The sequence below is a fragment of the Protopterus annectens genome, chromosome 15.part0, assembly GCF_019279795.1.
Source record: "Protopterus annectens isolate FY-2018-M chromosome 15.part0, PAN1.0, whole genome shotgun sequence".
NCBI classification, from domain to species: Eukaryota; Metazoa; Chordata; order Ceratodontiformes; family Protopteridae; genus Protopterus; species Protopterus annectens.
This window is the reverse complement of record NC_056749.1, coordinates 273,073,769-273,094,774: the sequence shown is the minus strand read 5'-3', so window position 1 is coordinate 273,094,774 and position 21,006 is coordinate 273,073,769. Positions and strand designations below refer to the sequence as shown.

The 21,006-nt window shown below is 41.4% G+C and overlaps 1 protein-coding gene across 1 annotated transcript in view; it reads right to left on the bottom strand.

The window, feature by feature from the left end:
• The window catches only part of HDAC8 (histone deacetylase 8), a gene marked incomplete in the record, with an annotated part of 1,681,410 nt that overhangs the window by 363,597 nt on the left and 1,296,807 nt on the right, over positions 1-21,006 (bottom strand). The window contains 1 exon segment of the mRNA XM_044057032.1: positions 4,121-4,215. Within this exon segment, the coding sequence (XP_043912967.1) occupies positions 4,121-4,215 (95 nt within the window).

The following is a 21,006-nucleotide window of genomic DNA, read 5'->3' as shown; positions in this document are numbered from 1 at the left end:
ACCGAGATGGTCTACATTTCCAGCAAACAGGCTTAAAATGAGCGACAGGAAGCATGATGTTCTGAGAACGCAGACTTGGAAATAGAAACATACATTGCTTGAACAATAACCATTTCAACATAAAGCAGATGAAAAAAAGCTAAAATAGCTTAATGTAACATGATTTAACACCAAAATCAGCAATTATTCACTTATATCCTCATTTATTTGCTGCATTTCTGTGCCACTGCTGCTGGTTACCCAAGGAATAACATCAGTTATCTATTTTACCATAGATAACACTAGGGCTAATATACTTAGCCTTGCTCTTATATGTTGCACCTGGCATCAATGATCGCTGCTATATATGACAATAGAAAACTACTTCTTACAATGTATATTACAGGGGAATGCCTACTTAAAGTACTTTTGTTAAGTATCTGGACCCCAATGGTGTACTGTCTGTCTGAATTAACTGAAGCAAATGTATTTTGCTTAAGCACAGACTTTTGCCCACTCATGTGTGGTAGCAACAAAGCCAGAACAAATATAATGACCTGTCTGACACAGCTACTGCAGGTTAAAAATTAGCCTGGACAATGTATATCATTTAAATTTACCACACAGTATATTTTAAATAATCATCACACCAGTTTGAAGCCATGCTGAAGCAGTATGCTCTCACAAAGCTGCAACCAAAGAGTTGACTTAAATCTCACCATGTACATATACATATACTTCTATAACAAACTTTTGCAGTAAGCTATTCTGCCAAGATGGCCTAGCTGCCACACCTATGGGGCACATTTTTTTTTTTCTCTTTTGCAATATACCATTAAGTGGGATGCCGCTAAATTTTAACTGAACTCAAACATCCTAACCAAGGTAACAGATGACAAAAAGCCATCTTCAGGTATGTCTAAGATAAATATCTTCTGGCTCACTTTAAATCAAGTAAAACAAATTACCAGTTACATATTTCACATTTGTTGGAAAAGATTATAAGTTACTGTATGAAGTTTTTATTATTATTATTATTATTATTATTATTATTATTATTATTAAGAAAACTAAAAATGGCACCAGGAAGCATGGCTCTAAGGAGCAAAGGATAGTTCCCTAACTGCTTTCTCGGGCAACCTGGATTCAGTTAGTGATTCCAATGCTGCAGGAGGGAGAGGGGAGAAAGGATGTGGCATTCTTGTCTCTCCTTGGCAGGGGGAGAAGAGTTGCAGACACTCATGGTGCATGCACACAAGGAAGTGAAATTTCTCTGGTGAAGATCAGGGAAAGCCACTTCCTGTGCGCTTCAGAGAAGGAGTAGGGTTGTTTGCTGGCAACTTCCTTTGCAGAACTGATCAAGATGATCAGCATGGCCATCCCAATGCACACACCCCCTTCTGTTCAGTAGTTGAGCATTCATGAGCAGTTAGGACCATAATAAGAAAAACTCTCAAACCATCCCTGATGTCTGCTTTAATGATGGCCCTTTTCTACTGACTTCTGTCCTCAGTGAGAATGGAACAAATGGGTTGATTAGTCAAGAAAGGACTAATGATGGCAGGCAGCAGGGGCAAAAAACAGCAAAGTGTATGTGTGTGTGTATCTCTCACTATATATATATATATATATATATATATATATATATATATACACACACACACACACACACACATACTATTGGCATTCCGAATCCGCTTCGGTCGACCGTTTACAATGTTGACCCAAAATGCTGAATCTGGAATGCCGAAAAGTAAACCAAGGCAAAAATTAATACATCGACAACCGTGGTTCGATGTATTCAACACAACAGGAGGTAACATCAGTCACCTATGCTATGCAAATTAACGTACCATTACACTCTACAGTCAAAGGTACGTTAATGCTATTTTGCAGGGGAGGGGTGCACCCCCAACACCCTGCACAATAAGTATACCAACTCCGAGATCGCACTGCAGTGAGGAAATGGGCAAATTCCCTGTTCCCCACTGAACCGCAATCTCCCAGTACATCGAATCAGGAAAGATCAAGTGAAACATGTCACTCAATCATTCAAAATCGATAATTTTTGGTTAGTTTCACTGCCATTTTGAAAATAGTGATATGACAATGTGTCACACGATACCCTGCACTTCGGAAATGTAATTCTAAACCTACACATTGATATATATATATATATATATATATATATATATATACACACACACACACACACACACACACACACACACACACGTGTGTGATCAGGTGTGAGTCATTAGCATAAGTAGCAAACCTCCACTCCAATGCAACTGCTTTAAAAAAGGTCATGGATACAGCTGGAAAACAGGCTTGCAATTTCAGATAAATGAAATACCATTTGTTATATTGCTGCAAGAATCCTCCTCAAAGGATGATGTACATAACAGACTAGATTCAGTGTGCTAAGCAGCCTGTTAAGAGCAGCACAATGGTAAGTGAATAGGATCTCTAGAGCAATGGTTACGCACTGCTTCAATAACAAGTGCGGTGAAGTTGAAGTAAGTAGATGGTATGCACGCTGTTCTAAAAGCAGGGTCTTAGGAACTCAAGGATGATCGTTAGCAGTGATACCAGAGGTGGTAAAAATTACATGTAAAAAAGTCACTCCTGAAAAGAAGCATGCATCAGTCCTGCACGAACATGGAAACTGGAAAGCAATGACCAGAAGTGGAAACTTCATGTAATTCTATTTTGTACAGTATTTATTAAAGCAGAAATTAGAAACATCCCATAGAGTGAGTTGCCTGAGAATGGACATAAATACTTCTGTATCATATCTCACTATACTTACATGGATAGTACTTACCCTCCAACTCACTTGGTATTCAGCGGTCATTTCCCTTTCCTAATTACATCTGCCTAGCTACAAGTAAGCCTTCACAAGATGGGTTTTTAAGTTCCCTTGAACACAAACTACAGAAATCACATTCATATTACATGGTTAGGAAATAAATTAAGTGAAAGCAAGGGACCAGACATCCCAAAGTCATTCAACACAGATTGCTAATCAAAGTCCCTACCTTACTGATGCATGGCATATACAGGCAAATTGCAGCTCTATTAACACACACCATGCACGAGAGCCTGAAGTCACTGTGTACTACATGAAAATCACTTTGAAAAGCCTCTTGTAGGGCTCACTTTAGTGGTTGCTGAACTTGTATGTGGTGGAGACAGAAAAGGCAGCTCCCTTAAAAAGAATGCTTAAAAGTGCACCACCAGGAGACTGGAAGTTGTGTGTGTGTTTGCCAGACACTGCTTTGGTAAACATTTAAATAATTTTAATCTGTTTAGTGGTACAATATTTGAAAAACATACCTTTGTAAAATAAGCATGACCAAATAATTTTGCTAAATGAAAAAGGACTTTTCAGCTGACACCATTTGCTCATTGCAGCTGACAAACCAGTTTGCCACAGCAGATTAATCTTGCTCAGGTGCCCACTTGCTAGACTGCTGCATGTCTTCCATCTTCTCTCTGTATAGTTCCACTTTTAGTATATGTGCTGCTGAAGCAAGCACTGTTCCATATTCCACACATTCACCAAACAGTAATGCATCAATTTACTAAGAATTGTAAGCCGTGCATTAAATTACCTTCACTATGAAACTGCAAGACTGTAGTTTTTCAGATATAAATTTTTTAATGAATTAACACACTTTTGTAAGCATAAACCATATTTTAACAGTTTATGAAAATAAACTCAAGACTACTACATACACTGAAAACCTAACAATCCTAAACTTTGACCATGCTTTATGAAAGTCTGTATGTACAAATGAAAGGGAATACTGTATCTTTAACATTTTAAGTAAAAACAAAGCCATTCAAAGTCAGAAAGGAGCTCTATAAGCTTAGAGATAAAGCCTTTAAATCATCTCTCATTTAATTATTTGAGAATTTTGAGCTGATTAGCTTTCAGTACTTCCTTCATGAAATGATGGACACTGTTTCAGAGGACTTTCAGAACAAACCCTTTCTATGTGAAGCAGACAGTGTGTTATTGTTAGCACAGTATTACCAGCACAACTTCGCTGGCCAGTTACTCTATCAATTTGATTAAGAGGAATGACTCAGCTAGGTATGGGTGATAAATAAGCACTTTGATCAGTGGACTTACCTCGTGATCTGGAATCTCAGAGGCGAGAGTTTTTCCAAGGATGACACCAGTCAAGTATGTCCAGCAGCGAGCTGTGTTGGCAAGGTTATAGCCTCCTGTCTCCAAAAGACAATAAAAGTGGTGGTGGGGTAGATAAAGTGAGACTATTTTTAATTACAAAGGACTGCATTATGCTAAGAAACATAACACAAACATTCATCTTGTACAGAAAGCACAAGCTCTTTCAAATATCAAAATGCAGGTGAATTAGTGTGCTAAATCACATCAAATCTCAAGTAAAACTACATTAAAAAAAGACCATCTCCTGGTGTTAAAAGTCAGTAAATATACCCTGAATAATAAAACTATTGTACTGCTTACATCCAGCAGTTCCTTTAGATAGATTTTTTAGCAAGTTATTCAAATATCCAAAAATCTTCTCTATAGTACTTCACTCACAATTATGAAATAAAGCCATCAAGATTTATCGTGTACGTAAAAAATAATTTGCCACTTGTTTCCTTCACATCACCAAAGTATGCACAATATCATCCCACTCTAGCTCCAAAGTATCTTCCCTGACACTCCCTCTTCAAACACTTACCCAAATCAAACAAAGTGAATCACCACAGCATTGCTATGCTAATGTTACACTCCGTTCTAAATATCACAACCTAGGCAAAGTTCGAAAGGAACCAGTTTGGGAAGAAATGAGGTATTCTGTAACAGCAGAGTAGTGATGTACTTGCTGCACAGGTTGCTTCGTACTTCTCCACGTATGTGTGCATGAAGTGTTAATGAGATGGCAGAGGTGACACAGAGTTGTGGAAGTGGTATATAAGGTTAAGATGGAAAATCCAATTATGATGTTATAAATGCTTCATTGATAAGGTTTGCTACATGTTTGAGAGCACAGAGGATTAATGCTATATGAGCTGTTAACAAGCTATGTTCTGCAGACCAGGGTTGCATCTCCTTCAATCTCCATTTGCCTACTGTGTGACTGAGCAAGTCACTTAGACAGTGCTCCTAGGTCACCACAGAAAAGAAAAAAAATACTTGCATCCACAGTGGGCTTACTCAGTTAAAGTAAAAACAAAATAAAAAGTGTTTCCTACCGTTGAAGAAAATACAATACTATTGTTCACAGAAGACATGGGTAAAAAAAAAAAGAGAGAGAGAGAGAGAGGAGTCAAGTTTATCAACCCTGACACATTCAATACGTGCAGAATTGAATCTATTAGAATATTCTGTGTCATCTGGTAGGGGTAGTAACAACTAAATTTGGCCAAGGAATCCAATTTTGTGGCAGTGAGTAGCTATATTCCCTTTCCCCTTTATGGTCAAGTTAAATATTGTGTAGTGCAGCATTTCAGTATGAACGGTCAACACTGAGGTGTCACGCAGCATGGCACTTGAAACAACACTAATCATCTCCTTATTATGCTTCTCCAAGTATCATGATATGCACCACTTCAGTGTAAATGTTTCACATGGATGTGCACTGCCAAAGAAGAGCACTAGTAATTCCACATAATGTCATATGGTACAACATTCCAATGTAAAATATCTGCCCTGAGGTATTAAAAAAATGTACACAACACCCGCCTCTTATATCACAAGTATCGCATCTTGTTGCACTTTTACTAAGCAGCAGAACTACTTCACTTTTCTTTCTGACAAACTTCGGACTGTGGTCTTCATAACAGCCAATGAAGTGGTGTACCTGTGCTAGCACCCAACAGAAACAAAGTGACCAAGCCGTGTTAACTGCATCTCAGCTTAGTATCGTCCGGAAGGTTTATAAAACTATTCAAAGTAGTAGACAAAAATGATGCATAATTAGGCTAAGTTGTACTGCAAAAACAACATTTTTTTGATTAAGTCCTAAAGATCTTTGAACAGACACATCAGAGTTCCAAAATATGTACTGCAAAACAGAGCTGATTTACCACATTTTTACAGTTCTTCATAGTGCAGTCATCTAGGTTGCAACATTAAGTGTGGGGTGGATCCAGCTAGACCAGATTTTATTTTCTTCTTGTTTAGAACTTTGCATAAGCACTGGATCCAGTTTGAAAGGTTCAAATGGTCTGTTGAAATGTTGGAGGGATGTAGAAAAGGATTAAAATAACAGATGTACAGTGTAATATATGAAAAAGGTCTGGCAATTTATAAATGTTCCATTGTGGAAGAAGACTAGCTGCACATCAGTACCGGTGAGAAGATACAGAATGATAAAATGAAAAATTAAAGGTTTGTACTCACCATAACTATGCATCTGTGTTGTCCATTGTCATTCTTCCTCAACTATTGGGGGTATCATATTCAACCTCGGATCAGACTTGGATGCGGTTACTAGATTCTCAGATCCTACTCTCGAGCTCATCCCTTTACCTATAATACCCCAAGTCAACCTGCCATACCTCAGATCAAGTCTGCTGCCTTATAAGCTATAGTAGGAACTAACCCTAGGTTAAACCAAAGTAAAACTAGTAGAAGAAGAATTGAGGCTCAAACCTGGAACAGATGTTCCACAACAACCATAAGGTTGCGCCAGGAGATAAAAGGAGGAGGAAGAAGGATGGAGGGTGGGGAGTTTATGTAATATTGGACTGATAATTATAAAGAAAAGATATGTGGTGTATAATGTATGTAAATGGAAAATGTTAATATACATCAACAGTGCACAGCTGAATGAAAAACAGCTGGTTTCATCTGAAGATGTTAATTATTTCACGTATCAACATGTTCTTTCATGTAAGGAATCTGTCTATGTATGTGGTAGATACTACAGCAAATGATCTCATACAAATAATAAAAAACTAAAACTGTGATCCACTGAGTGTTAGTCTCAGGCCAATACTACTGTTTTGCTATGCCTTTAATCCTTCTCCCATCTATTGTAGGCACTTTTGAACTTTGCATACATAGACTCTGACATCCTATTTGGGTTATTTTTCCTGGGCTCAACATGAAGCTATAGTTTTAAAATCATGCTTATATCTTCATCTTCTAGTTTCCAGCTGTAGCCCTAAGGTCACCCACCCTTTCCTAAAGCAAGAGAAATACATAAATGTCTAATCAGTTCCCAAATTTGTCACTGTTTTTCTGCATTCTCACCATCTTCCATAAAGCATTTCATAAAGCATAGCCTCACTCAGCCTGAGTGTAACTACATCATTCAGAATGTTTTTTTTTCTGTGTGTGTGACCTAAAGTCTTCATTAGACTGTTATTGTTGTTTGTCTTTCAGCTTTTCCCGGTTAGGTGTCGACACAGCAGAACTCCGGTCTGCTAATGATTGGCAGTAGATTTTCATGAACGCTGAGGTGCCAGCTTGACGTTCAACCAAGGCACGCCCATTTACGCATGTCTTTCGAACGCCCACCCAACTGCAGGGAGGACATGCAGACTCCACACAGAAGGCACTCCCTGCACTCCAGCCGAGAATCGAACAGGAGAACTTCTTGCTGTGAGGCAACAACACTACTGCTGCACCACTGCGTCTGCTGTTAAATCACACTTGGCTATATACATCTTAAAGTTACGTGCTACAAATTTTTTTTTTAAGTAAGGCTTTTCTGTCTATCTTCAACAGTATGCTTCCTCTCCATCACTGAATAAGAACAAAAATCAAGTCACATTACAGGGTAACACAAAAAACTAAGCCTAATGGAGCAGTGAGATCAATTCTGAAAGCAAGACACAAAATTTGCCATTATTATAAGTATTGATCACAGTGTGCAACAAACTCAAATCAAATACCATAACAATCATAAGTTAGCAGTATTAAGTCCAGTAAGGCTTTGGCAGCTCTACATCTAAAACTTTCTTAGGCTACTTGCCCCTTCCCTTTACCCAAAATGCTCTGCATGCAAGCTTCTTCTCTTGATCTTGGTTAGGCACGCTAAAGCACATCAGAAACAGCCACACAGGTAAGAGAAACCAGACTTTATCCATCCTGAGGCAGGGAATGGAAGGTGAATGAGGAAGAACTTGCTCCTCATTCATTTCCACTGTTATGGTAAATGCATAACTTTCTTGTCAAAGATAAGATGATTTATATTTGCCAACCATCAGAGAAAAGTTACCAAGCTTATCCTAACAGGTGATCCTCATCAGGATACAGTGGCTCCAAAGGAAGGCTCTCAGATCTAGAGGTCATATCCAGCTTATAAAATCCTGGACTTTGTGAAAGATCAAATATGGCATTTGGGATGACAATGCCAGAATCTCGGAAAATCTCCTTGTGGACGTGATGGTTACCAAGAATACAGTTTTCCAAGAGAGAAATTTCAGCTGAAAGTAGCCACTGGTTCAAAGGGAGGTTGTATAATTTTCTGTAGTACTAAATTTAAGTCCCAAGGTGAAGAAGGATCCTTATAAGGGGGCTTGAGTAAAAGAGTTCCTCTGAAGCAAGCTCTGCATAGCTTATGTGATGCCAAGGAGGAACCATCACAACCAATGTGAAAGTGAGAAACTGTAGCTAGCTGCACTTTTATTTGCAGAATAAGCTACTCCCTCATTAAACAGTATTGTAACAAACTCCAGAATAGCGTGAAATGGAGCTGAAAAGGGATCTACATCATTCTGTTGATACCAATGAACACATCTCCTCCATTTACTGCTATACAACTTAATGCATAGATGGCCTATGAGAAGACGATAGGATATGACGCACTGGGGAAGACAGCATAGGCTGTCTGACTGTCAGCGGAACTGGAAACACCAAGCTGTTAGCTTGAGACTGTGAATGTTCAGATGAGGCATTCCTGTCAGATGAGACAGGAGGTCCGGAAGTGGATCCAGAATGCATGGCTTCTTCCATAGGTGAGGCCAAATAAAGGGGAAACCAGGTCTGTCAAGGCCAATACAGGGCAACGAGGATTAATTCTCTCTTCAACATGTTCTCTTTCTGAAGACATTTGGGGATTAATGGGGTCGGGGTGAAGGCATATAATACACCAAGAAGCCAATTATGAGTGAGAGAATTGTTCAGGGACTGCACTCTTGGGAGGGGGGTTAAGGGCAAAGTAGCTACTGCATTTGTTGTTCAGAGGGGACACAAATAGGTCTGAGCAAGGCTGGCCCAACTTACGGAATATGTCTTCCTCCACTTTCTGATTTATAGACCACATGTGAGGTATTATAATAGACCTGTTCAACCTGTCTGCTAGGATGCTGGGCTTTCTGGAAATGTGCATTGCTACCAGAAAGCGATTGGACAACATTGACCACTACCGCATTCTTAGCACCTCTCGACATAAGGGGTATGATCAGGTTCCTCCTTGCTTGTTGAAGTACCAGACTACCAACATGTTGTCCGATTGAATCACAATCATCCCCCACAAGGCAGAGCATCCTGAAAGGCTTAAAACACTAGTAGCACTGCTCTGATCTCCAAGATGTTTATATGTGACTTGGAGTCTTGAACTGACCACTTGCCTTTGACTGTTCTTCACAGATAATGCCCCCTCCCAAAGGGGTGACTTGAGTGAGCTGTTCTGAGTGAATCCACCATGACAGATCCATCTTGCAAGTACTCGTAATCCTTTAAGTGGCTGACAAGGGTTGATAAACGATGGACCATTGAACCATGAGAAGCCAGTGTAACTTGAGTCTCGCTAACAGAACCAGTATTATTGCTGCTGCCAAAGATCCCAAGAGGTGAATTACTGCTCAAGCAAATGCCCTTGAATTGTGTACTAACTTTCTGACTTGATCTCTTATAGTCACTATTCTTTATGATGGAAGGTGAAGATGTGCTATCATTTTGACTGTGTTTATGTTTGCTCCTATGAAGTCCAATTCCTGAGAAGGGTCTAGGTTTTCGTAATTTACTGTGACACCCAACAAAGAGCAGGTTTGAAGAACTGTGTCTTGCTTGTAGAAGCAAATACCTGGTCAGGGAGGTGATGAGCCAGTCATCTAGATATGGAGACACCCAGAATCCTTGTTGTCTCAAGTGAGCTGCTACTACTGCCATACATTTGGTGAACACTCTGGGGACTGTAGCGAGACCAAATGGCAGTATTCTGAACTGGCAGTGACTGGCTCCTAGCTGGAAGCGCAAATGACTTCTGGTTCACCTGTCTATCTATATATGGCATTACGCATCCTGAAGGTCTATAGAGCACATCCAACTGTCCTTTTTCAAGAATGGAAGGCTGGACTGAAACGTGACCATCCGGAAATTACTCCGCTGAAAATGGATTTGTTTAGTCTGCTGAGATCCAATATTGGTCTCCAGTCAACTGTCTTTTTTGGCACCAAAAGGAACCCTGAGTAAGTACTCGATCCTCTCTGGTCTGGTGGGACTTCTTGGATGACTCTCTTGTCCAGCGGCATTTATATCTGAATGGCTGCTTGCTCCCTATAACTGGGTTGAACAGGGAGATTTTTACTTTGGGGTGCTGGACTGAAAAAGGGAATAGTGTCTCCTCTGGGTGTTATCATCTGCACCCATTTGTCATTTGTTATTTTTAGCCAGGATCTCAAACGGAAGGATAGTTGACCCCCTGACTGCCTCCAGAGAAGAGCAATGGGCCTCTATTCATAAGTGTAGGAAGGGTTTTCCAAAGAATGCATCTCTGAAGCCTTGATGATGCTGAGCACCCCTGCCAGAAGATCGATGTCTTCAGTCATTGCTCCCCCCTCACCACGTGCTTGAGGAAAAGTCCTTTGTGATTTTCTGAACCACAATTTTTCCACTGCTCCTCTAATTTTTAGAGTATGGTCTCTGGGGTGTGGAAAAACAAACATCCATGGCAGAAAGTCTCTCTTCCCATCTTTCTCGCACCTGGACAGCGTCTCTCTAACCTTTGCACCAAATAGGGAAGTGACGTCAAATGCAGCATTGATGAAAGAATATTTAAAGGGCTTGGTGAGTTGCCCAATTGCATACAGGCCAGACCCTCCTCACAGAGACACCTGAACCCACAGCTCTACTCACCCCATCAGCTGCATGCAAAAGGAGACTCATGGAGGAGTTTGCAATGCAATGTAGGGTGGCCAGCTGTGAGGTAACGGAAACCTGTACCTCTTCAGACATGGCTCCTGAGAGGGTATCTGTGAGCTCCTTGATCAGATCCTTCTGCAGTCTGGTAAAATGAGAAAGATAATATTCAGAGACCTCAGGGCAAAAGTTGCTGAAGAAAACACCCACTTCCCACATCTATCCATCATCCTAGAATCCTTATTAGGAGGATGGATAGTAGACTTTTCCTCTGCAAGTTCCTTCTCTGTGGCTGCCACCATGACCATGGCATCTACTGGAACACCTCTTGACCAACACTTTTTATCTTCAGGCCTGTTGTTATTTTATTTGGTCTGTGGAGGGTTGGTTTAAGAGAGTCTGGAGCTTCCTACACCCACTGAGAGATCAAAACGATGAGCTCATCAATGGGCAGGCTCACCCAGGAGGTAGACTGGCAGGATCCAAAAACTGTCAGGTATACAGACTCCTCAGATGAGGGATTGCTGGACTTCCAGCCACCCTTCTGCTTCAAGATCTCAAGGATGTCCCGAAGGAATCATTATCAGGGGTGACCAACAAGATCCCTCACATTCATCAAGGTCAGTGGTTTTCAGTGATGGACTCTTCTGTGCAGTCCAGGTGCTTCCTCTTGTACCTCCTCTTCTGAGGAAACTCCTCCATAGAGAGCTCCAGGGAGGTATCAGAGGAGGAGGAGGGGGAACCCTGATGGGTAGCCTGGGGTTTATGGACCTGCTGTCCCTGTGGGAGTTCTGGTCAAGACACATGAGACAAAGTCTGCAAGGAAGAGGACTTCGGATCCAATGGGGCAGAGTATGTTTAGATTACCAAGGCAGACGGATCTCTCTCCAGAACTTTGAAAGCTGACAGTCCCTGAGAAATGAAGGAATCTTGACCCGAAAGTTGGTGTTCTCTGGGTCTCATCTCCCTCGACCTCAGGAGACAGTAGTCCTGAAGCTGAAGTCGGGGCCAGGCTGATCTGGGCCAAAACTCCAAGATGGGGGAAGGCTCCAAGAACTTCGGTGCCGAACCCACCCTCTCAGACCAACAGCATCACCACAATACCAAGAGGTCTCTGGCTCCAAATGGGTAGAGGAACTCAGAGCAGGAGCCAGAGCCAAAGAAGGAAGGATCCTCAACTCCTGCACTGACAGAATTGGGAGGATCAGACCCAATGACTCAAACTTCCAGTGGGTGCGGAGGAGGAACATAAAATGGAAATGACGAGATTCAGAACTCCTGACCCTTGGGGGTAGGAACTGAAGGGGGCCTTGCAATGCCTTGCACCCAGACGATCTTCTCAACCATCTTCTCCACATCATCTTCTGTAAGGGTTCTAGTGGAGCGAGTCGAGGACATTGAAGGTAACCTTGGCCTTTCCATGAACGGTGATGGAACCCTGGATGAAACTGGATCTACACATGGGGAGTGCAGAATCCTGGCAAAACTGGCTTAAATGGACTCCCCACTGGAACCAATAGGAAGAGAGAGACTCGGATCTGAAACTGGAGGAGTCTTCAAAGTTGTGGGATCAGTAGAAGCCTCCTTCACATCAGAGTATTTGGCATGTTTTTGAGCTGACTTGGCAGAGACTTTGGGCTGACAAAGGTCTTTTTCTCCCTCTGTCCAAACCTCTGGAGGACAGAAAGGAAGCTGGGCTGGAGCGTCCAGATTAAGAGGATGAATCAGTCTTCTTTTTGTCAGTGCCAGAAATGGCTTCCCCAAATGAGTAGAGCAACATGCCATTCAAAATCAACGTATTTTTATACTCTACTAGAGCTCTGTGATTAAAAGATTTACAAATGTCACAGTCCTCCTTGAGATGGGATGGACCAAGGCAAATACACATACTGTGTGAATCACTGATCAGGATTTTGTGACGCGCTTTGAACATTTTTTAAAGCCAGATGGTTTGTTAGGTTTTTCTGCCATAATCAGGGCACAGCACACTCAACCAAGGCAGGAAACGAAGTAACACAAACACAGCACAAGATAGCAACTATCAGAAAATTTCCTAAGGAGAAACACTAAAACTACTACTATTTTTTTTTTAAAGAATATAACACTAGTGAAGGGGATGGTGGGAAAGAGAAAAGGAAGAAAGATTTACTTTACAAAAAATGAAGTAAAACTCAGAGGAGGGTCGTACAAAGAAGAAACAGCTTTTAAAAGATTTTATAAAATTGTAAGAGAAAGATAATACAAACACAGAAAAAAGCCTTAACTGCTCCACAGCAGTCAGAATTGACCATGTCATCGCAAAGTGGCAAACAAAATCAGAGGTGACTGGGAGAGAGGCATTCTGGGTAAGGGAGGGTGCTCAAGAGCTGTTTGGTTGCCACAAGCTATTGCAATGGCCAAGTCAAATCAGAGGGCTCAGATCTGAACCCACACGTGAGGATAAAATGAAAATTGATAACATCAAATTGATTATAATAATACAGAAAATGAGCACATTACATGGAAATAAATGGAAATTGTAGGAACAATACATTCAGAATAATGTTCAGGAGAAGTAAAGAAGGCAGGAATTCAGCAATTTATGTAATGTTGGACTGATAATTACAAGGAAAAGATATGTGATGTATAACATATGTAAATGGAAAAATGTTAATATAACTTGTTTTTTTTGTTAATGTATGTTTGCCTGTCTTAAGTGATAATGTAATTGGATCATAGGAGTTTACTAGGCTAATAGCTCTAGGGGCCTTACAAGCCTAGCCAAGTTCTAACCCATTTCCCTAGAGTGTCAATCTAAATAGGTTCATAGGTGTGTACTAGGCTAAAGGTCCTGGAGCCTTTACAAGCCCAGCCCATAGGATTACCCTGGCATTGTGCCACCTGACCTTAGTTCCCAGTGCCTCTGTAGAGTAAAACCACTGGAGTGATCCCTGGGGTGAATTTTCTATTTCCCATCCGCTCATCAAGATTTCTCTTAAAAAGGGCCAGTGAGGTGCTCTGCTTGACATATATGGGAAGTCTATTCCATAGCATGGGCAGCCTCTGGGTTATGAACCTGTCAATCCAGCATGTTCTGTTGACTGTGGTAATGCGGTTGAGGTCTCTGGAGTGTGTGTTGTGGAGGGATTAGGGTTTCTTCAGATGTAGCATTTCTAACAGAGCTGGGTCAGACATGGCTTTGTAAGTCAAGCAGAGATCGCCTCTAAGTAGACAATATGAGACAGAGAATAGTTTTTTCAGTCTGTCCATATAGGACAAGTGTTTAAGGCCTAGGATCCTTTTTGTGAGGTACTTTTGTGGCCTCTCCAGTTGTTGCAGGTGTTTAGTGAGGTACATGCCAAATGGGGCTTGTACTCAATGACTGGCCTAGAGGGAGACAATGACCTCTTTCTTCCTGGATGCAAAACCCTTAGTAATGAGATGTGCCACATAGTAGGACTTTTTGACCACAGTGGCAATGTGGTGGTCAAAAGAGAGGCTGCTGTCAACCTGTGTTCCCAGATCTCTTATAACGCCTTCTGAGTTCAGTGGACTACCATTGATGTGGTAATTCATAGGAACCAGGTTTTTCCCAAAGGGGATAACATTTTTTGGCATTGAGCTTAAGGCCATGGTTCTGACACCAGTCGTTGGTCTCAGTGAGGCCTTTCTGTAGGATGTCAACATCACTTGGGAAGTAAATAATAGCTCCCAACTTGCAATTGTCTGTGAACTTTGTCAGCCAGAGTCCCTTCGTATTGGCCTGGACTTCAGAGAAGTAGATGTCAAACAAGAGAGGACCCAGGACCGAACCCTGTGGGACTCCACTCGTGACTGGTTGGCAGTCTGACTTGGAGTCAGCTACTTTCACACTGTGGGTTCTACTTGTGAGAGAGTTTGCAACCCACCTAGTGATATAGGGTTTGATGCCTAGCTTAGTGAGTTTTTCTACGATTCCTGAGTGAGGAATGGTATAAAAGGCCTTGGCCAGATCAAGGTAGGCTGTATGAACCACCTTGCTTTCATCCACAGCTCTGGTCACTGAATCATAGAAGTTGACCAAGTTGAGCAGGCATGATCTACCCTTCACAAAACCAAACTGTGTGGGATCCAGAGTTTGTAGATTCCCTATATCCTTGTTTATTAGGTCCACGATGATGCGTTCCATAGCTTTGCATATCAGACTCGCCAGGCTAGTGGGGTGATAGTTCCCAAGGTCTGTAGTCACTCCTCCCTGGTGGAGAGGGATGACTGTAGCAGTGCGACAATTGGTAGGGACAAAGCCTGAGATGAGGCTGTGACTGAACAGGGCACACAAGTGAGGTGCCAGTTCACTCTGTAGTTCATGTAGAACACAGCCAGGGATACTGTCAGGTCCCATAGAAGCTGTATTCTTGGCCTTGGACAGTGCTGTTTTAACCTGTGCAGCAGTAATACTGTGTGCCTGGCAATCTACTGGTATTGTGACTGGTTTCTTTCGGGGGAGAATGAGGTAAAGTTGGCATTGAATCTGTCAGTCAGTACATTGGCAATGCAGTAGCTCAGAGCAAATCTGGGTATTGCCGTGGAGATTCTTTACATAACCATAGAAGGCTTTGTAGTTGTCTTTACTATCTGCTGCAATTCTGTTTTCATAGCTAGCTTCAGAGGATTTGATGAGGGATCTCAACTTTTGTTGAGGCTGATGAGAGTTTTTCCAGTCTTGGGACTTCACCTTATTATGCATCAGTTTCTTCCTCCTGTTGTAGAGCTTGTTTATGGTTGGGGACCACCAGATTGGCTTCGATTTTTGGAGGAGAGCATCTTGGTTCTGTTGGGTATGATGAGATCCATGTATTTGTGTACGCGTTCGTACAGTGCATTGGTGTATGATTCGGCGGTCATGCAACTGATCACCATTTGCATGGGTGCAGTAAAGTTAGCCACCTCTGTTTTTAGGAGCCCAAAGTTAGATTTCGAGAAGTTTTTCATGGTTGTTACCTTTGCAGGGTGGGAGTTATGTGGATTTCCAAGGTGATTAGTTTGTGGTCAGATCTAACCAGGGAGGAGTTGACTATTGGTGTAGAGCAACAGTCACCCATGTTCATGACCAGGTCAAGGATGCTGCTACCTGTAGTGGGGGTGAGAACGAGCTGGTCCAGGGCAATGGAATTAATGATTTCCAGGAAATGTTGGGCAAGTGTACTGGTACATGAGTAGTTTTCCCAGTTAATGGAGGGGTAGTTGAAGTCGCCCAGTATGAAAGTGTTAAGTTGGACCTTAATATTCTCCAGGGTGCGAGTCTTGAGACATGGTTGGGACCTATAGTAGGCTACGACCTGAATCGCTGTCTTATCCAATGTTAGCTGCACCTGAAGTATCTCAGATGCATTATGTTGGGCTACCAGTCTGAAGGTGTGCGGATACTTTATGAATATGGAAACACCACCGTCTTTGGAGCTTTGGTCCAAGTTCTGGCACCGAAAGTTGTGGAATGAGTTACAGCCTGGTAGTGCAGGGGGGCTTTTCTGCTGCCTTGAACCAGGTCTCGGTTATAGCACAAATGTCGATGTTCTCCATTTTAAGGAGTGCTTTGAGCAAGTGCATTTTGAGATTTAGACTTTTACCATTAAGAAACATGACCCTCAGATTGCATTTGTTTGCAGCTGTTATGGTGGTAATTTGGTCTTTGGAACACTGCCTAAAAAAGGCACTATAGGGGTGACAAGAGCCTTACCAGTATCTGGAAGCCCAGGGGTGACAGATGCAGGCCATGTCTGGCAAAGTATGTCATCCCAGGCAGACAGATACTGGATCCCCTTACAATGACACCAGCAACTTAGCCAGGTGTTGAAATGACTAATTTTCTGCTTGTACTGTGGTATCATTCTGGATGATGGTAGGATGCTGCTCAGGGCTAGGGTCATACCCGCCTGGGCGACATAATCTGAGAGCTCCTCCATGTCTCTTTTCATGTAGTCCAGGGAGGTACGTCTCAGGTCATTTACACCCACATGTACAATGACAGTCATATTTGTACCTGTTGTTGAGAGACCTGAGTGCATGTGTTATGTGGTGGATCCTAGCACTTGACAGGCAGCTGACTGTTACTTTCTTCTTATTCAACCTAATGAGTGGGTGCCTCACTATCGAGTCACCTATGACTAGTGTGTTGGGCATGCTGTTTTGCCTTAGGGGCTTTGGTTGAGTGGCACACTGTTTAGGAGAGTTGTGTGTCTCGTGATTAGTTTTGTAGAAGATTCATTAAATACCCTTATTTCATTTGGTGTCTACCGTTTTATTTGCCTGATCCAGTTGCCAGTGTTTCATTTTTGGTTTGTCTTTCATTTTTGAGTCTCGTGATTAATGTTGTGTTGTGGTGGTCGGGTGCGTTTCTGCCTTAGGGGTCTCTGATGTTTGAGTAGATTTTTATAGACAGCCTCCATGAAGGTGGGTGTGCGGTTTGTGTTTTTATGTAAAGGCAGTGCTGGTGTGCGTTCTAGAGGGCTGTGTGTTCTATGTGGTGTGGTGCAACTGTTGACCTTCTCCTCTTGACCAGCTATTCTGGTCTTGGCTGGAGAGTGCATGGCTTCCAATTTGGATATATAAATGCATCTCTCACAAGTCTGAGTGCTGGGAGGTAAGAGGAGAGGGTTGTCAGTGTACATGAGGCAGTTGCGACATTGCCTCAGGATGCCCAAGTTCACCAGGTTAATAGGAAAAAGAACAGGGAACTGACCTTTAGACATGCCTGGAGGGGTGGGCATTAATAATAAGTACTGGAGCTGTTTGTAGAACGTTTAGTGCTGGTAGCACTTTTGTGTGGTACAAAAATTGCTACAGGAAGTCTGGTAAAGTGCTAGATTAATAAGCTAGTAAAAGTGCAGGAGAGAAGAGAACTAGTAAATCTAAGGGAAAAATTGAAGAGCAGACTGACACCACTCAGAAGCTTACAAACAGTCCTGGATACAGCAAATCTGTATCTGGACTAGACTAGTTACAGGAAAGGCATGAAACATGCTTAAAATTTAGATTAGATTTTTTTTAGTAAAGTGGAAAGGGAGGAAGGAGGAGCAGAAGATAATTCAAGGTTAAGAAACTAAGTGGGTTGGCCTTCTCAAATGTTCTCTCTGTATTAGGTAGAATGAGCCAATGGCACTAGATTGGGAGGAGTGTCCCAGATCAATTTTACAGTAGGGGCAGGTAACTGCAAAGCCACCAAGTATAAGAACAGGTTACCAATAGGGAAGGAGGGTGGGAAACTAAACCAGTTATATGATACACTCCTTGGCAGGAAATCAGAACAAAAACTAGCTAGAAAAGATTTACAAGCAGTGTGACAGTAAAAACCTTATTTATCAGACCCTGTGAGGCAGAAAATTTTAGTACAACCATGCAGATTAGTTTATAGCTATAAAATACAGTAAAAAGTATGCAGCAGACAATAAAAGTGCTATAAATATCTATAAGCAATAACTAGTAAAAATAAGCAAAAAACAGGATACTTAAAGTTATATATCACAGATCAGAGTTTTGTTCAGTGCCCTTCCTCCGATTAGCTCTGTGTAAAATGGCCCAATGCCCCTTATCCAGGAGGGACGCAGTTGAGAACCCGGAGTGAATTTACGATTACCCATCCAATCATCCAGACTATGTTTAAATAGGATCAACAAAGGGCTCTGCTTCACCTAAAGTGAAAGTTTGTTCCAGAAGAGAGGTAATCTTTGGGAAACTGACCTGCCTCTCCAGCAAGTCATGTTGATGTCACATACTAGGCCATACAAACATGCTGGCCTTTAAAATAAAGGTGTTTTTAAAAAGAAGTTGCAGATATTTTCTAATAGATATAGTTCAGTCAATGTATAATCTTGAATTGCCTATGATCAATTCTATGTAGCAAGTACTCTCCACTGTTGAGTAATTTGAGAAGAAAAAGTTCATACTCATGGACCTGATAAATTAGTTTCAATCAATACTTTAAGCTCAAAAGCTGGACTAGTTCACAAGGACACTCATCACTATGGAAGACTACATGAAAACAGTAACACACACACAAAGCCTGTGATTCAGTGATTCTTCACACAGAAGTAATGGCTACAAAAAAGAGTTTACAAAGATAGGGTTGCCACCTTTCAAATGCCCAAAGTGGGACATTTTTGGTACAAACGTCAGATTTTGCAGGCCAAAACATACCCACGGCCAGTACAAAGTACAGAACTTCAATTTTTTGCCTAACTAAAGCTTATTCTTGTAGCATTTTAATTGCTTATTCTGTTTCTTATAATATTTAGGTGTTTCAAATACAGAATAACTGTTTTATGCAACTATTACATAAAATGTAGGAAATAATTTTGTCCTAAAATCTCAGGACATTTGCCATTTTTACAATTTTTTTTGCAGGACACAACTGCCCAAAGAGGGACTGTCCCTCGCAAAGTGGGACAGGTGGTAACCCTATATATAAAGGCACTTATTTTAAAACTGCATTGGCAGCCAGTTCAAATGTAGAAAGAATCATTTTTTCCTAATATAACATTTGATTCACAAAGAGGAAAAGGAGCTTTGACTGGGGGCAGGATTATTAAAGTCTTAAAATCCCTTTAGAGAGAAAAAATAGTTGTCACTCCCCCATTAATATTAAAAATAGCTGTTAAATGCACTTTTTGGAAGAACAGCTTAAACCAGACATCCAAAATCTATGACAGGCAGTCCAACATGGCCAAACCCATCTGCAATCAACAATATGGAGTAACATGTCCATTAGCTTGTTGACGTTTTTCTGGTATTGGATTTCTGGAGAGAAGTAAAGATCTGGACCACAATGTCTGGGTGTAAAAGTCTCTGGACGTTAAAAGAAGTGAAGTAACTAAATGGTTAAATGAAGGAAGTGCAGGTACAGGTGAGGCTTTCAAGATGGGTAGGTTAGAAAAGTTTTGACATAACATCATTCATCAGAAGATGAGGCCATAGCATAAAAAAACAAGCCTGTCAGGGCCAAGGGCTATGGAAATTACCTTGACCTCACTCAGCCTGCATTTTTGAATTATATTTGGAATCAGGGCAAGAGGGTTGAAAGGCATAAAAAGAGTACTGGAGTCATTTGTGCAAGAGAGCATCTGAGGTGTCCTCACATGAAAGAAACAAAAGAAAAAAGTTGCACTTAATACCAGCTGTAGATACAAGAGGTCATAGCAAGTCTTCTCTCAGTGTAAGAAGAATGTCTGTGTTATGGCCTTGATGGCAGACTACTTGTGGGCAGCAATAAATATTGACTAAGAATGCCTACTAAAAACTAGATTCTCCTAGGATACAGCTATTAGTAACAAATTTGTTCCTGCACATAGCCTATTCCCACACTCTCATGGGTTCATGACAAAGGGAATGGGAATGAATTATTTTCTACTTATTCAGCCACATCATTGATGTAGATGGCAAGTGCACCCTGTGGAACGAAGTCTTAAAATGCATGCAGAATAAGAAGGACCGCTGTCATTTACATAAAAATTATATGCAGATTTGCCCCGTCACTCTATGCCAGAGCATCCATGGTGACAAACACAATAGGGTTGAGTTCTAAAAAGGCTCGGTCTAGGATGACTTTCTTGGATGCTCATCCAACAGTTTGAGTGAACCTTGCAAATTATGAATACCTTGACTTATACAGATGCTGGGTTTGTAAGCGGACATCATTGTACTTTCAGACCCTATTGTAGTACCTTTGTGCACTATCTGGAATTGGGAAACATACAGATTGTTTAAAGTCCTTGGGTCTTACAGCAGGCACAAAGAAAAGTGGGTAGAGTTTACACCTGGATGATCCTAATTACAACACTTTGCACAGAAAAAAATTCTACTGAGTAAGAAAAATGACCTGCAGGACATAGCACACTGTGTGCATCCCATGACCATGAGATTTTGAGCGGGGGTTCAGTTTGGATCTTTGGGACGTTCATCATAATCTCCAACGATTGGAAATAAAAAGAAAAGAGACT